The sequence below is a fragment of the Numida meleagris genome, chromosome Z, assembly GCF_002078875.1.
Source record: "Numida meleagris isolate 19003 breed g44 Domestic line chromosome Z, NumMel1.0, whole genome shotgun sequence".
Lineage (NCBI taxonomy): Eukaryota > Metazoa > Chordata > Aves > Galliformes > Numididae > Numida > Numida meleagris.
In genome coordinates this window covers 38,131,594-38,147,906 of record NC_034438.1, presented here as the reverse complement: position 1 = coordinate 38,147,906, position 16,313 = coordinate 38,131,594, and the positions used below count along the sequence as shown (strand labels likewise).

The 16,313-nt window shown below is 36.7% G+C and overlaps 2 protein-coding genes across 3 annotated transcripts in view; one reads left to right on the top strand and one right to left on the bottom strand.

Moving 5' to 3' along the window:
- On the top strand, positions 498–5,929 carry LOC110390259 (guanine nucleotide-binding protein subunit alpha-14-like). The gene is made up of 5 exons (XM_021381513.1): positions 498–505; positions 1,000–1,035; positions 2,628–2,756; positions 3,586–3,715; positions 5,569–5,929. The coding sequence occupies exons 1-5, from the start codon at positions 498–500 to the stop codon at positions 5,614–5,616; spliced, it is 351 nt and encodes a 116-aa protein (XP_021237188.1). The 3' UTR covers positions 5,617–5,929.
- Positions 10,693–16,313, bottom strand: part of VPS13A (vacuolar protein sorting 13 homolog A) — a 94,572-nt gene continuing 88,951 nt past the window's right edge. For both annotated transcript variants that reach the window (XM_021380015.1, XM_021380016.1), the window contains exons 71-72: positions 15,916–15,990; positions 10,693–13,648 (exon numbers count right to left, since the gene is read on the bottom strand). In XM_021380015.1, the coding sequence (XP_021235690.1) occupies positions 13,598–13,648; positions 15,916–15,990 (126 nt within the window). In that variant the 3' untranslated portion in view covers positions 10,693–13,597. The remainder of the gene's footprint in view (positions 13,649–15,915; positions 15,991–16,313) is intronic.

Below are 16,313 nucleotides of genomic sequence, written 5' to 3'. Positions count from 1 at the left end.
GGGCCTGGAGCATCTCCTGTATGAGGAAAGGCTGAGTAACCTGGGTCTGTTCAGCCTGGCAAAAAGAAGACTGAGAAGGGATCTGATCAATGTTTATAAATGTCTAAAGGGAGGTGGAAGGCAAATGCATGAGACCAGACTCTTCTTTGTGATATGTAGCAATAGGACAAGGAGTAATGACCTAAAACTTGCACATAGGAAGTTCTGTACTAACTTGAAGAAGAACTTCTTTATGGTAAGGGTGATGGAGCACTGAAACAGGCTGCCCAGAGAGGTTGCGGAGTCTCCTTCTATGGAGATGTTCAAAACCTGCCTGGACAACTACCTGTGACCAATTGTAGGGTACCTGCTCTAGCAGGGGAGTTGGAGTCGATGATCTCTTGAGGTCTTTTCCAACCCTTGTGATTCTTTGATCTTTGTGGTACCTCTAACATTTAACAACAGAGGGCAAATAAAAATTATTTGTTTCCACAAAGTTATACCTTGTCTTTATCTCAATGGACAGGTATGGAAAAGAAGATGTAGGAAATGACATTTAGAAAAGTGATCATTGCTTTAAATTGGTATTAAAAAATAGTGAATTTATAAATGGTAAATTTAGAGTTTCTCTTGGCCTCAGTAAAAGTCCCTTTTCAAAAAAAATAAATCACAAGCAGGTGACAATAAGCAAGATTAACTTGGTCAGAGCATTCAGTAGCAATCATTTGACTTCAAAAGTTAAATGCTTTCAAGAGTAAAACTGTTTCTTTTCTCCTAGGACCCCTTTTGATATTTAGTCTCATTGATGGAGATGATTGTAACAGGAAAAAGGGAGTGTGCATTATACATGCTGAGAGTTAGCAATCCTTTTTCACAATAGTGTAATCATTTAATTGATTAGGATAGTGCCCAGATGATCAGAACAGTAGAAGTGGATAAAGTGACAGCACTGGAAAGAAAACAAGTTGAAGCAATCAAGAATCTTTGAGAAGACCCAGGAATTCAAGAGTGCTATGACAGACGGAGGGAGTACCAACTCTCAGATTCTGCTAAGTAGTGAGTACTCTGCATAATGACAAGAAGAACCCAGGGATAGGTTCTTTCTGATTTTATTATCTATCCCTGTGTCTCTGTTGGCCTGCAGTAGACAAAAGATTTTCAGCTGGAGTAATGAAACAATTTAATCTGAGATTTTATGAATGTTCTGGAAACATCATCCCTCCCAGTTCTGAGGTCAGCACAGATGGTACATAACTGAGTTTCCCGAAGGGGAAATCATGGAAAACAGCTGTAAAAAAAACATTAACAACAAACAGGCATTTCAGAAAGCTCATAATTATACTAAAATGTTAGGATGTAAGTAAAAATGAAGATGTTTCACTAGTTCTTCTGAACTTAATTGAAATGAAAAACGATAGCTTGAAGAGAACAGAAAAATTACATTTTTGTTTATGACAAAGTTGAGAAGTTGGATTCCAGTAAGGAACATTTAGATTGGGCATTTATGGTAAACTTTTATTCAAAATGGTTATACTTGGCAAGCATTCCACCTGACAGTCTATTCTATCCTCCTTTTCTATGAAGTCAACTAAAATTGAAAGTTAGTTTTATTTTAAATTTAATTAAATATTTATTTTACTGTTAATTACAGTTGAGATCTCTAACAATTTATGACATTGCTGGAGAGGAGGAATTTTCTCATCCATATTAGAAAACTTGGAAAAGTGCTGTAGTGTGAGCATTTTTTATCTTGGTGCCCAAGTGATGGAATACTGTGCAGCAATGGAAGAATACGTTGATGAGAAGGAGGGAATGATTGCTTAAATTTGGTTTCTGCTACAATCACCTTGAATGATTTGGAATAGAGTTTACACTTTCTGTAGGCTGTGGTAGCATTTTTGGATGATCAAGTGTTGCCGTCTAGTGTTGTGAAGATAGATTGCACATGAGTATACCTGGCATCAGTTCCTTGTGTGTGACTTCCTCACACACTGCTCATTTATTTTGGTACAGCAATGTCATCCTAGAAGTTAATCCTGGCTATATATGAAAAGCAAATGACCCTCATGAAACTAAGGAGGGCTAAGTTAAGAATGACAGCATGGACAGAAGAGAAACTAAATGCACCATCTTTTACATAAAAATATATAAGTTTGATGCATTCATGCATGCAGTGTTTTCCATTAACTATTCTTCTGAATTCTGTCCAGCAACCTTTCACACTTGTGTGCAATATTAGCATCACAGATGAATTGCCAGGGGGCAGAAAGAATGTTGATAAACATTAGAGCAAGAATTGATATGTGTTTTCAAATCTTAATTATCATGATTACTTTGAAGTAATAGTGAAGATTGTACTAATAAAGTTCATCCGGGGCTTACGATGATTATCTATGGAACATTTGAACATTATGTTTTTCGATTTGTACTATTCTGTCTGAATTGTACATGTAGGTGTCAAGTAAGTTTAAGTTTTTATAGTTTTATGCCAGCAACAATTGTTCTTATGCCACACACAACTGAATTTCTGTTCATTTGCTTTTGTGGGAAAATTTCTGCACAGCTCTTCAGTACTCTTGTTTTGAATCTGTATGATTAAATTTTGAGAGTACATTCATCTTGTTTCTGTTGTGTATTTAACTTTTCAGTTATCTTACCGACATTGATCATATTGCTATGCCCTCATTTGTGCCAACTCAGCAAGATATTCTTCGAGTCAGAGTGCCAACTACAGGAATTATTGAGTACCCTTTTGATTTAGAAAATATTATATTCAGGTAAGATTGCCTGTTGAGTGGTTCAGTATTCAATAATGAAAGCTGCTGAAACTTCACTTCTATGGTCTTTATGCTTTTGCTTTCAGTTGGTATGGTGCATATTTTCAGCACTTCGCTGACTGGATTTAGTCTTCAAATTTCTCACAATAGAAAGTGTTTCAAAACATAACTTTTTAAATTTACATGAAAAAAACTGTTTGATTCAAACAGCCCAATTACTGTGTAGTTTGATCTATTTGTTTAATTAGAAAGTCAGGAATGGGGGGGATGCAGAGTAAAAGCATGTTAATAAGATGTTAATACTTGTATTAGAATATATTTTAATTCTCTTTTGAGCTAACAGTTGCTACCTCCAAGCACTGAGTATTCTAGGAAACATTTTAGTTAAATAAGTCCCTCAGATTTTATCTAGGCTGTCTACAAAACCATAGGAGTTTGATGTGGAAGTAAGATATTTGTGAGAGTTTTGATTGTTGATTTAGGAGAAGTGAAGTTCTCTGGGGAGAAACAGAAGGGATATTGTAGCTGGGGGAGGAGCAAAACAGTCCATGTTTAGATCTACCTTTGTTAAAACATCTACCAACAGAGAATAAAATGGCACAATATTTTGTATTTTGTCACAAGTAGCAGAGGAGCTTTATACGCATAGACTGAAGTGCAGTGAATATTGTTGCACTTTGGCAAATCAATCAAGTTTATATATTAAACAGAATAACGCTAACATACACTCTCCATGGTTCAAGCATATTTCAGGTAGGCAAGGTATTATAAAGTCTTGGAGTATATTTATGAAAATGATTAATATGTTGACTGCATTTCTTGTTAATAGGATGGTGGATGTAGGTGGCCAAAGGTTGGAAAGAAGGAAATGGATTCATTGTTTTGAAGGTGTTACTTCCATCATATTCTTAGTGGCATTAAGTGAATATGATCAAGTATTGGCAGAATGTAACAATGAGGTAAGGAGTGGGTGTATCTCAGTTATGTACAGTAAAAGGGGTGAGCTTTATTAAGAAAGACAGCATTTATACATCTTTCATAAAATTATTTGCACACACTGGAACTACATTGGGAAGTTCATCAAGCAGTCATGAAATTATATTAAATTAGCAGCCTGCCTGAAAAAAGTGGAATCTACCTTAAAATAAAACACTATCTTAAAATGTTTTCAACATGTCTCAGGATGTATGAAAATGAGCATCAGTAGTATCTTTATCAAGTAGAATTCCTTTAATCATCATTCTTTATGAAAATTCCTCACAATTCAGAACAAGTCTGTGCATGAATTAAGGAGAATGAAGACAAAGTAAACTGAAATTCACTTCCTTCTCAAGGTTAGAAAACATGAGATGAGTTATCCCATCTGTTCTAGAATGCCATCAACAGCAGAGGCCAGATGTTGCAGGGAACAATGCAAAGAAGAAAATAGTATGCAATTAGGGAAAGGCTAATGGATGGAACAGCATTACTTTTGGTAATAGTTGCTTTCCCTCTTGAAAATCAGCAAATTCCTTCTAATGTCCTACACTCTTAATACCTTTTGAACTCTGAAGTCCCCAAACCCTTTGCAGATTATTTTCCTCAAGATCTGTTTGAACTGTGAAAAGCAAACCCAGTTTCACTTGCTGAAGTGTTATCTATTGTATTTTAAAATTAATCTTCAAAGATTCATGGTATCTTTTGACATATGGGGATGGGTGGCTAAATACTGTTATTTTTAATTCCACCATCACCAACATTTTATTATGTTTGTTTTGGACATTAGGAAATAATGTAAATAACAAAGTGGCTACCATCACAGATTTGTGTCCAGGAACTTCAACCAGCAATTTCCAAATGCGTTGTTCCTTTAATCTCTCTTGAAATGGACAGCATGATTGTTAGTACAGATGAGTACCTATGCTCTTGTCCTTTAGCTGTGTTACATTATGGAATCATAGGATGGGTTTGGTTGGAGGGCAGCTTAAAGATGATCTAGTTCCAACCCCTCTGCCATGGGCAAGGTTGCCAGCCTTTAGATCAGGCTGCCCAGGATTCCATCCAACCTGATCTTGAATGCCTCCAGAGACGGGGCTTCCACAGCCTCTCTGGGCAACTCATTCCAGTGCCTCACCACCTTCTAAATAAAACATTTCTTTTTAGCATCTAACCTAAATCTCCCCTCTTTTAGTTAGAACCCCCAATTCCCTCTCCACAGTACTGCTTTCAAGTCATTCTCCCAGTCTGTACACATATCTGGGATTGCCTCAGCCCAAGTGCAACACCTTGTACTTGGCCTTGTTAAACCTCATCAGGTCTTCATTTAACCACTTATTGAGCACGTCCAGTCCCCTCTGGCTGGTGTCCCTCCCTTCTATTTTTATAACTGCACCACTCATCTTGGTGCCATCAACAAACTTGCAGAGGATTCACTCAATCCCACTATCTATGTCATTGATAAAGATACTGAAGAGCTCCAGTCCCAAGAGAGATCCTTGGGGGACAGCACTCTTGACTGACCTCCACCTGCGCACAGAACCGTTGACAGCAGCCCTCTGGCTATGACCATCTAAACAGTTTTTTATCCACTGAATAGTCTAGCCTTCAAATCCATCTCTCTCCAATTTAGAGACACGGATATAGTGCAAGACCATGTCAAAGGCCTTGCACAGCTCCAGGTAGATGACATCTGTTGCCCATCCTTTGTCCACTGTGTAGTCACTCGGACATAGAAGGCCACCATATTGGTCAGGCATGGTCTGCCCTTGATGAAGTCGTGCTGGCTGTCTCAGATTACCTCCACGTCTCACATGTGCCTTAACATTTCTTCCAGGAGAATCTGCTCCACAGTCTTCCCAAGCACGGAAGCGAGGCTCACTGACCTGTAGTTCTGCAGATCTTCTGTTCTCCCTTTCTTGAATATGGGAGTGAATCATAGAATACCCCAAGCTGGAGGGATCTACAAGGATCACTGAGTCCAACTCTTGGCTCTATACAGATCCACCCCAAATTCAAACCCTATCTCTGGGAGCACTGTCCAAACACCCCTCGAACGCTGGCAGCTTGGGACCATGACAACTGCTCTGGGGAGCCTGTTCCATGCCCACCACCTCCACCCTAACACTGAACTTGACCCTGCCCTGGTGCTGTTCCATGCCTTTTACTCAAGTCTTGCTGCTGTCACCAGAAAAGAGATCAGTAAGATGGGAGATCAGATATGTCGTTGTTCTTCCTGGTGTTGTCGGCTGTTTTTTTCATTGAGTTGACACTTTTGTTTTGTTTTTGCTGTTTAATTCAGTTTTGCGTTCTGTATATTTTTGTGGTCTTGCTTTACGTTGATTTTTTGTCCTGTGGTGGTTTTGGCTGTGGTGGTCCTGGCGCTAGTTGGTTTCCGGCTTTAGATTCGGCCTCGTCTTAATGCAGTAGTTCGTTGGGATTTTTGTTATTGTTTGTTATTTTTTTGTTTACCCCTTTTTTGTCACTAATTGTTTTTTATGATATTTTTATGCTCTCCTTTTACTTTTTTTTATTTTGTGCATTTTAGAGCTTTGTAGGTTTCTGTTGCTTTTTTTTTGTCGTGTCGTATGGAATGATTCACTGTTTTTTTTCCCAGTATTCTTGCTTATCGGTGTTTTCTTATTTCTTCCTTGATTTTGTTTTTCACTCTATCTTATTTTGTTTCCGCGTATGTTTTTTATTTCGGTTTCTTTAGTTTTTTTTCAGAGTTTTTTGGTTCGCTTTTCTCTTCGATTGTGCTGTCTATGATGGGTCCTTTGTCCCCTTCCTCTGGATTTTTCTTGGTGTATTGTGATGGCTTTGTGGGATTTGACGGTTTATTTTATATTTGCACTTTTTTTTTGTCTTCTTGTGTGCTTTCCTTTTCATTTTTTTTTTCTTTGTGCCCTTGTGTTCCGCTTTGTCTTTGTGTCTTTCTTTTGCTATTGGTATTGCTTTTACAATTTTAACTCACGCTGTCTTTCCTGCTAAGTTTTACAGCGGGATGGAGTCTGTGGTGGGTGATTTATTCGATGTTTTCCTTGAGTCTGGTGTCGTTTTGTTGTTACTGTGTATCGCACGCTCTGCTTCCGTGTTTCTTCTGTTTCTTTTTTGTTTGTTTTTGTTCTTTCAAGGTTCTGTTGTTGTTTTTGGGTTAGTTTAGGGGTTTTGTGGTTCCTGCTGTTTATGTTGGTGGTATCTTTTTTGTTTGGATGTGTTTTGCATTTGTTTTCTTTTTATTATTTTGTTTTCCTTGTATCTTTTTTTATGTTTTTTGTGTTGTCGTTCGTTTTTTTGCCTTGATTTTTGTGTTTGTATTTTTAATATGATTAGTGCTATTGTTTTCTATTGTGGTTATTTCTTGTTTAGATGTTTAATTATGTTTTTCATTACTAGCATGGGTTTCTTTCCTGTCTTTTTTGGCTGTTTTCTGATGCCGTTTATGTTTTTGGTGTGGCTGTTAGGATTTTTTCCTCGTTGCTGGCGCCTTGATTTTGTGGTTGTCTCGGGTTGAGACTGCTTGCACGTCTAGGGTGCTGTACTGTTACTTCGCGTGTTCCTCCTTCAGAGATCCTCTTCGTTTTGTTTTTGGTTCTGTCCAGGCTTCGTTCTTGTGTGTTCCCGTGTCGGGGTTCAATTTGGTTTCTTTTACTTGCTTGTTTGCATGGCTGTGGTGTGTTTTTTTGGCTGTGTTGTTTTTGTTTTTTTGATCATATGTGTTTTTTTCATTCCCGAGTTGATTGGTTGGTTTTTCATTTTTTGTCTTTTGGTTCGGGTGATCTTTTTATTGTTGGTTTGTTGGTTTCTTTTTTTGCATGTCTTTTTCCTTTGCTATTTTCTATCCTTGTTTTGGGTGTGAGTTGGTTTTTGATTGTTGTTGTACTTGTGATTGTTTCTAGGATTTTGTATAGTTGTTTGCTTTGTGGTGCTGCGTTAAAAGTTGTGCTTGTTTTTTCTTTTAAGGAGGATTCTGTTTTCATTTTTTTTTTGTTACCAATTTGGTTGGGGGTCTATGGTAAGGGTTGTTTTGTTTTACTTTCTTGAAGTGTGTCGTGGTGGTTTTTTTGGGCCCAGCTTGCTTGGCTGTTCTTGGCAGCTTTTCGTTAGTTTTTTTCTTCTGATTTTTGCTTTGCTTTTGTTTTCTGTTTATATGTGTAATGTTGTTTTTGTAGTGTTTTCTGTTATGTTTCTGGCTGTTCTTCGTCTTGTGTGTGCGTAGTGTTGTTTTTTCTTTTCTTTCGCGTATATGGGTTTTTCTCGGGGCACGGTTTGTTTTCGTTTTTGTTTGTTCGCTGTTGTATCGCTTGGTGGTTTATCCCTGTGAGTATCTATGGTTTATCCGGTGGTTTTTTGCTACAATAAAATTGGACGCATCTCATATTGAGTTGATCGTGCGTTCCCCACGCGAGTACCGGTAGGGCAACCCTTTTGGGGAAACTTGGGGCGTTCCCCAACACTTATGTTCCTCCAAATCAATAAAGTAACTTACACTAACTGCTTTTCACACACTGCATTTTCCCATCACTGATTTGCACAGGTAGTTTTGCATGGACTAGAGAGAAATAAAACCTCTCCTCTAGAGATTTCCAGCCATGACCTGAACTTCTCCAGTTGTTCAACTACAAACTTCTCCATTAACGATGGCGTCACCACTAATAGCTCAATTTTCATTCATCCGGTCAAAAATTCTCAAACAATGTCAGAAGATATTAGGCAGGCCAACTCCATCCATTTTGAAAACCACTTTTACCCATTGTAAAACCTGTGGTAGTCACTGGCACTTAATGAACTAACCCAGGAACACTCAAAGGGCTTGTTTTAGTGAAACCTCCTGTTATTAGCTTTCATTCTGTTCCGAAGATGTGCTGAGATTCTCTTGTATATAAATGAATGAAACTACCATTTTTCAAAGAACTATTACTGCAGTGGTTTTTAAGATCAGCATGAAATAGCTATTTCTATACAGCAGAGAAAAACTGAAGTTTTTCAGCATAATGTTTCTGTGTATTCAGCCATTTTAATAGCTCTCAGAGTGTACTCCTCCTGTGAAAAGCACACCTTGACCTTTCACTGTCCATAAAATACATTAAAAAATTAAACAGCACAGGTCCCTTTTGTCTAGTTGTACAGATAAAGTTTTTCCAGAGCTCTTCTTGTCTCTTAAGGAGAAAACTGCCTGTAACATCTAATTAATTTGTCCTTCCCTTAGCATTGCAGCAAGCAGTAGGAAGATGTTCTTAAAATACTTTAAAGTTTTGCTCATACTGCTAAATGGCAGTAATTAGCATTGAATGAAAAATGCAGTATACCTTGGAGTGGGGAGGTACAGGGAACAGCACTCCTTGACAAACTAGAAAAGACCAAGAGGAAGCAAAAGACATTACAGATGGAACATCAAGTGTATGAGTGCATCTTCTGCATGCCCAGTATGTTATCTGTACCCTACCTCAGAAATAGTAACATTATGCAAGTCCTCTTAATGTGCTGTCCTACTCTTTGTTCTTCAAAAAAGTGAAAATAAAAAAAGGCAAAAGCATTTCTTATCTTGAAATCCATAGAGAGTGAACTTTTACATTACTTCAAAACTTCCAGTTCTGAGTATACGAAAGGACAAAAATGCTAACTTCTTCTAGGGCAGCAGATGTAATGGAGGAAAGCACATAAAATGTCCAAGCGATTGAACTATTTGATCTCTGCGAAGTTCTGGGAAAAAAGTCAGCTTAGAGTCTCATCAGCTTCATACCTGAGTCAAAGTTTGCTATCTATCTGAAGAGTACCTTCATGCCAGGAATCCAGGATTTGGGTTTTGCTGGAGTACAACCACAGCAGTGAGTTCACATTTTACAGGACCCATCAGTATGAGCTCTTCTTTAACACTTTGAAAGCAACGCTTTAAAGCATTTTTAAGGGCACTAACAAAGGCATACATCTGCACATAATACTCAATCTGCATGATAACAAGAAATGAAAACCCATAAAGATTAAAAAACTTGGGAGAGATCCAGCAAAACAAAAATTCAGATTTAATTCTTTTTGGCTGTCAGTATCCTATCTCATCATGCCTGTTCCAGCAGCCACATTTGTTTCAGCCTTTGATGCATTACTCAGGAGATGAATTAGCAAAAAGAAATGGTGTGGATATTACTTCTTGTCGGAGGAAACTTATAAGTGAATTTACTCCTTCTTTGACATATTAAAACAAAACTTTGAATTCTTTTATCAGATTTGCCCTGGAAATAAAACTTCTATTTTAAAATCCTGTATCTGCTGTGAGAGGAATTTTAGATACTTAGATCTCACTTAAAGTCACAAAAGCAAAAACTGTGACAAAGATTGTGACTGTACTTTTTGTGACAGATAATAAAACTTAAGCTTGTAGATGATGCTTATATGCACTTTCAGGAAAGTACATATAAGTTTACCAGGAAACTCCAAAGGAATCTGTTGGTAAAAATAACAACAGTCAAATCTTAAATGGGCAACAGATGGGCAAATCTAAAGTATGCAGAAGAAAAAGGAGTCAGTTATGTGCTAATTCATTCAGTTTTGGACAGGAAAGCATAAGGCTCTCAAGAATAATACCACAAATATAAAAATCTGCCTTTCAAGAGAAGATGATGATAAGGCAAAGATTTTCTGTATGAAAACTAAAATATGCTTTGTAAAAATTTTATCTGCCTCATGATACAAATATTATAATTAAACTCATCCTAGCAAAGGTAAAGACTATCATCTGTATTCTGCTTTCATTGAGACTGCTAGAACAGAACTTCATTCTGCTGAGTTGTCAGAGATGGGATTTGACTTGTCAACTTCTACTCACCAAGTTCTGAGTAATAGCATCACTTGGAAGAAAAAAAGAATCAAACAAACAAACAAAAAAACAACCACCCAAAAAAATACCGAACTATTAATGCAGTGTATAAGGAAAAAAAACAAAAACACAACAACAATAATCACATTCCATTCAAAATTCAGTTTGCTTTATTAAAGGTGGAGAATAGTCTGGGTTGGGACAGCAGGAAGGCAGGACGGAGGGTAGAAACAAAAAAGAAATCATGCTCTGGAAATGCATGCAGGTGCAAGCATTTATTAGACAGTTAGATTCTAGAACACTGCATAATCCAATCACCCGCAACTTGCAGCACTGTTTGCCACCACCTTTGATTCTATATTTGGTCACTCCTTCCAGAGAGGTAATGTAACCAGTAATAAAATACTACTGAAAATCTAAATGACATTTTGAAAGGAATTATGTTCGTGTAACATCTGTCTAGAATAGAAACAATTCTTCATTAAAGGCCATGGTATTCTTTTAGGCATGACAGTGGACAGACCTACATGCTTATACTTTTATTTCTGTTGAGATTCCCACGTATATTTGCACATAAATGTTCATGAAAAATTAATACATCTGTTCTACATTCTTGTTGAAAAAACAGATATTTTGAGATACGAATTAGGCACACCAGAGTGGACATCTCAAATAATTTGCAAAAAGCAATCCAGTAAACTACACAACAACATAACTGAATACATTTCTCCTTTTCCCAAACTGGTTTACAAAGAGAAATTGAAGTCTATCGAAAAATGGCAAAATTCACTCATGACTGTATGGAAAAAGCATAAGGAAAAAACAAAGGAAAGAGATAAAATTAATGGACTAGAAAAATGGAGCTATAGAAAACCACGTTATCATAACATGCTGAGGCAAAGAGGGAGGTGGGGAAGAGCACTGCATTGAATTTTATACATTCTGGATACTGATCGAACCAGCACACTTCGAGTTTTCTAATTCTCTTCTTAAAGCTTTGAGCGCAGGAGCTCAAGATAATTTATAAAAAAGTTGAAAATTTGGGGAAGTTGTTATCTTTTCCAAAGCATGAGCTTAATCACAGATATGCATATCTAGGATAACTCCTTCAATTTAATGATTAAATTATTCAAAAACTACTGTAGAACCAGTTGCAATTTCAGAAACAGGAGTTTGTGAGCAAAATAAAGACAACCATGCTAAGAACTGAAGATGAAACATTGAAACAGCCTCTGTGGAGAGAAAAATTTAGAATAAATTAAAGAAAGAAACAAATGGGAATGTACCATGTGCTTGCTTGCAAGAGATATCAGAAGTGAAAGTTCTGATTCAGAAGTGAAATTGCAGATACAAAGGAAATACCAGGGATACGAGAGAGGAAGAGACAGCTGAAAGAACCGAAGAATGAAGATCATGATGTGGCTGTCCAATGAACTATCCCACCTACGATTACCAGTGATAGATTAAAATGAAATAAAAAAAAAAAACAGATGTTTTGTCAACTAGTGACAATATTTATCTAAGGCAAAGTATTATTTTGGCATGACTATAACCTGAGTTAATGGTCTTGGTATGTGTTTGTTGTACAAACAAGTGGAGTAAAATAGTCATTCTCATAGTACAGAATTCACTTTACAATTTATGGGAAAAAGTACAATAAAATATGTGTATTGTAATCAAATAAATGGTTACTCAACATCTAAGTCAAGACTTAGACTAAACCAAAAAGCTGCAATTGCAGGTCAGCATGCTCATCATTTTAGATTTTACAATAATGCAACAACTTGGATCTCTTAAGCACCACCAGTGGTGTAGGAAGTATAAAATCTCACATATAAACATTCCAAACAATTGTTAGGAAAGAATATTTTGGAAGTACATACTGTATATGCCATTAATTCTGAAGACTTTGATATGGGAACTTACGGAAGCCTTCGTATAACACTGTATTGCTCCCAGTACTTTCTTGTCAACTGCAGTAATCAGCCATTCAACAATACTATGACTAATACATCTAAGAAGTAAGCAGCATCACACACCTTCAGGCTCTACCTATTAAAGTTCTGCTGTCTAGGTAAGAAACAAAACTTCAGTTGGACAAGAAGAGTTGAAAAAAGCAACTGTGAAATACTGTATTTGTTATTTAATATAAATCTGACTTTATTAGTCACTTGCTTAGCACACAATATCCACGGCAAATATTTTTGGTATGCAACAGTGCCCTTATAACCCCAAATCTTCCTTCTGCAGTTGCAAATCTGCTATAACCTTTACTTAGAATAACAAGTTTAAATTCATATTTCTAGTGCAGACATATATTAATTATCCCCATTATAAGTTTCTGTAAACTGTTATATTTTCTCTTAATAATGATAAAGGTGCAATGACATTTCCTTGAGTAGCATATAAAAAAGTTTACACTGAAAGTGATACTGCAATGAAAATTGATTGTGACCTGGTCTATGCATTTACAAAATTGGTAACTAAGTAGCCCCTCCTGTGATTAACAAAGAGTTTTCTGGTGAACAGATTCCATAGGATTTGAGCATTAAGACAGTGATAATTAAGTTAATGCTTCTTTCAAAAGAAGTTTAAATTTCAACACAGGCTCAAGTCATAAGAAAACACAGAAACAAACTTGATATTGATTTTCACAAGCAAGAGCAAATTATTTGTTTTGAATAGAATCATAATAACTAGTCCAGATTTTGGTTTTGGTGCCAGAAGTCAAGGTAAAACAAATTCATATAAACTGTATTTTGAAAAAAAATGAAATCTGGAATTTTTGAGTTAAAAAAAGCTGAAACTTGGCAAAAATTTTTCATCGCCAGAGGTTTGTGGGTTTTTCTAAACTTAATAATAGCTATTTTTTTTATGATATACCATAGACACCATAGACTGGTGTGACGATTAATTTCATCCATCCTCTCTCCCTCTTTTTTCATTTTCTTTATTTGTAAAATGTTGCTGATATGCAACTAGTTCTGCTTGTTCAGAAGGAGTTAGAAGGTAGGTGCTCAGTACTCTTTATCTCCTGGTGCTTCTCCATTCCTTATGATTTTGGCCGATTCTCTCTCACTTCTTCCAATTTAGAAAGGATCCACTGTGTAGAGGAAAAGAAAAGAAAAGAATGAAAATGAATCCTTGGTAAAAGCCGTACAGAACAGCTGAAAATTTGGTTAGGATGACAGACACTTCACTACCTGCTCTCTTCCTGAGTTTTAATATTTTTCTACTGAAGATGATAAATTCCTGATTTTATCACATGAAAAAGAAGACACTGTCTGACATGGTGACATTGAATATCACAGGCTAATTAATCTGCTTATGTTCATGGTTCAGGTTTTTTTTTTTTTTTTTTTATAAAAATAAGTGACATCATCATTACATGTACACTATTTTTAATTCTCTGCATTAGTCTACAACACTAGATGAATCCCATATGAGAGGCTAACAGCAAGGATAAGACAATGGACACGAACAGGTTGCAGACACGTGATAGTACAGGTATTCTGAAAGAAGCTTTCCTCAACAATATTCAGTTTCTTTTCATGAATATTCAAATATATGCTGAATATGGAAGAGAAATTAGTTCCAGAGACACTAAAACAAAATAAAGGACAATGAATGGGAAGCTAGGGTATGAGATGAAATTTTACACAGTGAGATTGATTGGCCTTAAAAAAGTAGCTATATGCTTTCAAAGAAGGCAAGCCAATTTAAGGTTCTGTAACAGGAGCTCTATGTCACAGATCTTGAGGGTGCCCTCCTCTCCACCACAGCCCCACCCTGGTTTAGTGGCATGCTGAAGGGGTCAGAGACCTGGCTGTTCCAAGTACCTCCTCTATACTAGAGTATAGCACTTCTCACAGATGCAGAACAGACTTGCAGTGTCCACTAGACTGACAAACGGAGGAACTTAATGAAGCACTGTCACTGAAATGATCACATACCCTTTACTAAGAAAGGCACCAGTTTCAGTTTTACCATTACTACAAGGCTTGCCTTAATGTCTTCTCAATATATCAAGCGTAAGTGTAACATTTGTAGAAGTGACCATAGGCTCAACAGCACAGCAGCAACTCTCGGAGACCTTTCTTTCTTTCTGTAGGTTAGCCCCCAGGACTCTGACAGTAATTGTTGATGAATCTGTTAAGTATTCCTTCACTAAGATAGAATCACCATCCATACCAAGTCTATCTGACAGTGACCTTTTCTCCCTTCATACTTGCATTCCTGTTGCTTTTGTGAAGTACATGGGCCTTCCTAAAACAGGCAAACCATTTTATTTATTTATTTATTTACTTTTTAAGTACACACAGCTGTTTCAGCTTCATTCTCCTTGCTTAAGACTTAAAATACACATAATGCGATGCACTAATTTGATTTTTGGTATTCTTTCTGGCTTGGCTGAGGCACAGCTGGGATTCCCTTCCCACACAGATTTCTGGGTCTCAGTTCAGCACGTGGCCCTCCAGGACCTCGACAGTATTATTGTGAAAACAGAAGTGACTTAAACTCTTGAGTAGATGGAACTTTCACAGACTACTTCATATCCATACCCCACTGGTGTGTATATATGCAAAAATAATTTATTGCTCATGAAAATAGCAATTCATGCTGATAGAAATAAGACAGAACTTGAGCAAACCTGCTACCATGTAGTTCTGGTAGCAGACCTGAACCACTCTGTTGCAGTGAAAACTAATGATGTCAAAATGAAGAGATCATGTAGAACGTGTCCAGTAATGATAATGTATCAAATAAACTATTTTCTACTAGGATTCTTGCTCATTCTTAAACTCTGGGGACAATTCATGAATAATATTCTACCAAAGCTTATTGTTTTAGTTCATATTCTTGATTGTTTACTTTTGTTAGCAATACTGTTGAATCAGCTGTCTGACAGACAGCTGTAATTCCCAAGATTTAAGTATGGAAAAGTTTGGTGTTTGGATTGAGTATTTCTGAAATCCAGTACTGAATGGATCACTGCCATTTTCATCTGTGTAAAGGCTGCATGGAAACACAGAGCAGTTGCATATAGTTTGTGTTGAATATACTACAGAATCCCCTACACACTCTGGAGCACTCATTTGCACTGAAACAATTCAATTTACTCACAAGTAAAAAGAAACAATCACATACCTCTTACCTACATTCCCAGAAACTTTGTTTCTGCATCTACCAAACAAACAATCAAGTAATTAAACTAATGTTCGTCAGAGACAATAGGGAGATGATCTCTATTATATGAATGATGAGAATTTTGGAAGTATAATAAGAAGTGTTCTTTTCAACACTCAAGGTTAAGAATAGTTTTTTCACTTTTTAAGCCAAATGTAACAAGGGATAATATTTTGATTTTACCTTAGCATCCTCTGGACTTTTGAAGTTAATAATTTTTCCAAATTCTTTGGCGTGGAACACAGACTTTACTCGTTCCTTAAAAAAAAAAAAAATAATAATAATCAGTTTCTTCAAAATTGATAGGACAAGAAGGAATGGTTTTAAATGAAAAGAGAGGAAATTTAGATTAGATATCGGGGAAGTTTTTCACATAGAGGATGGTGAGGTGCCAGAACAGGATGACCAGAGAATTTGTGGATGCCTTGTCTCTGGAGGTGTTCAAGGCCAGGTTGGATGGGGCCCTGGACAATCTGATCTAGTTGGGAGGTTGGATGATTTTTGAGGTCCCTTCCAAATCAAGCCATCTTGTGATTCTATGAAAATATGTGAGTAATAACTATTCACCAATTATTTAATCT

Excerpts from the sequence above, each read along its gene's own strand:
- LOC110390259 (XM_021381513.1), top strand. Across the intron at positions 2,757-3,585 it reads TTAGAAAATATTATATTCAG|GATGGTGGATGTAGGTGGCC; the intron begins GTAAGATTGCCT and ends TCTTGTTAATAG. Across the intron at positions 3,716-5,568 it reads TGGCAGAATGTAACAATGAG|GAGAATCTGCTCCACAGTCT; the intron begins GTAAGGAGTGGG and ends CATTTCTTCCAG.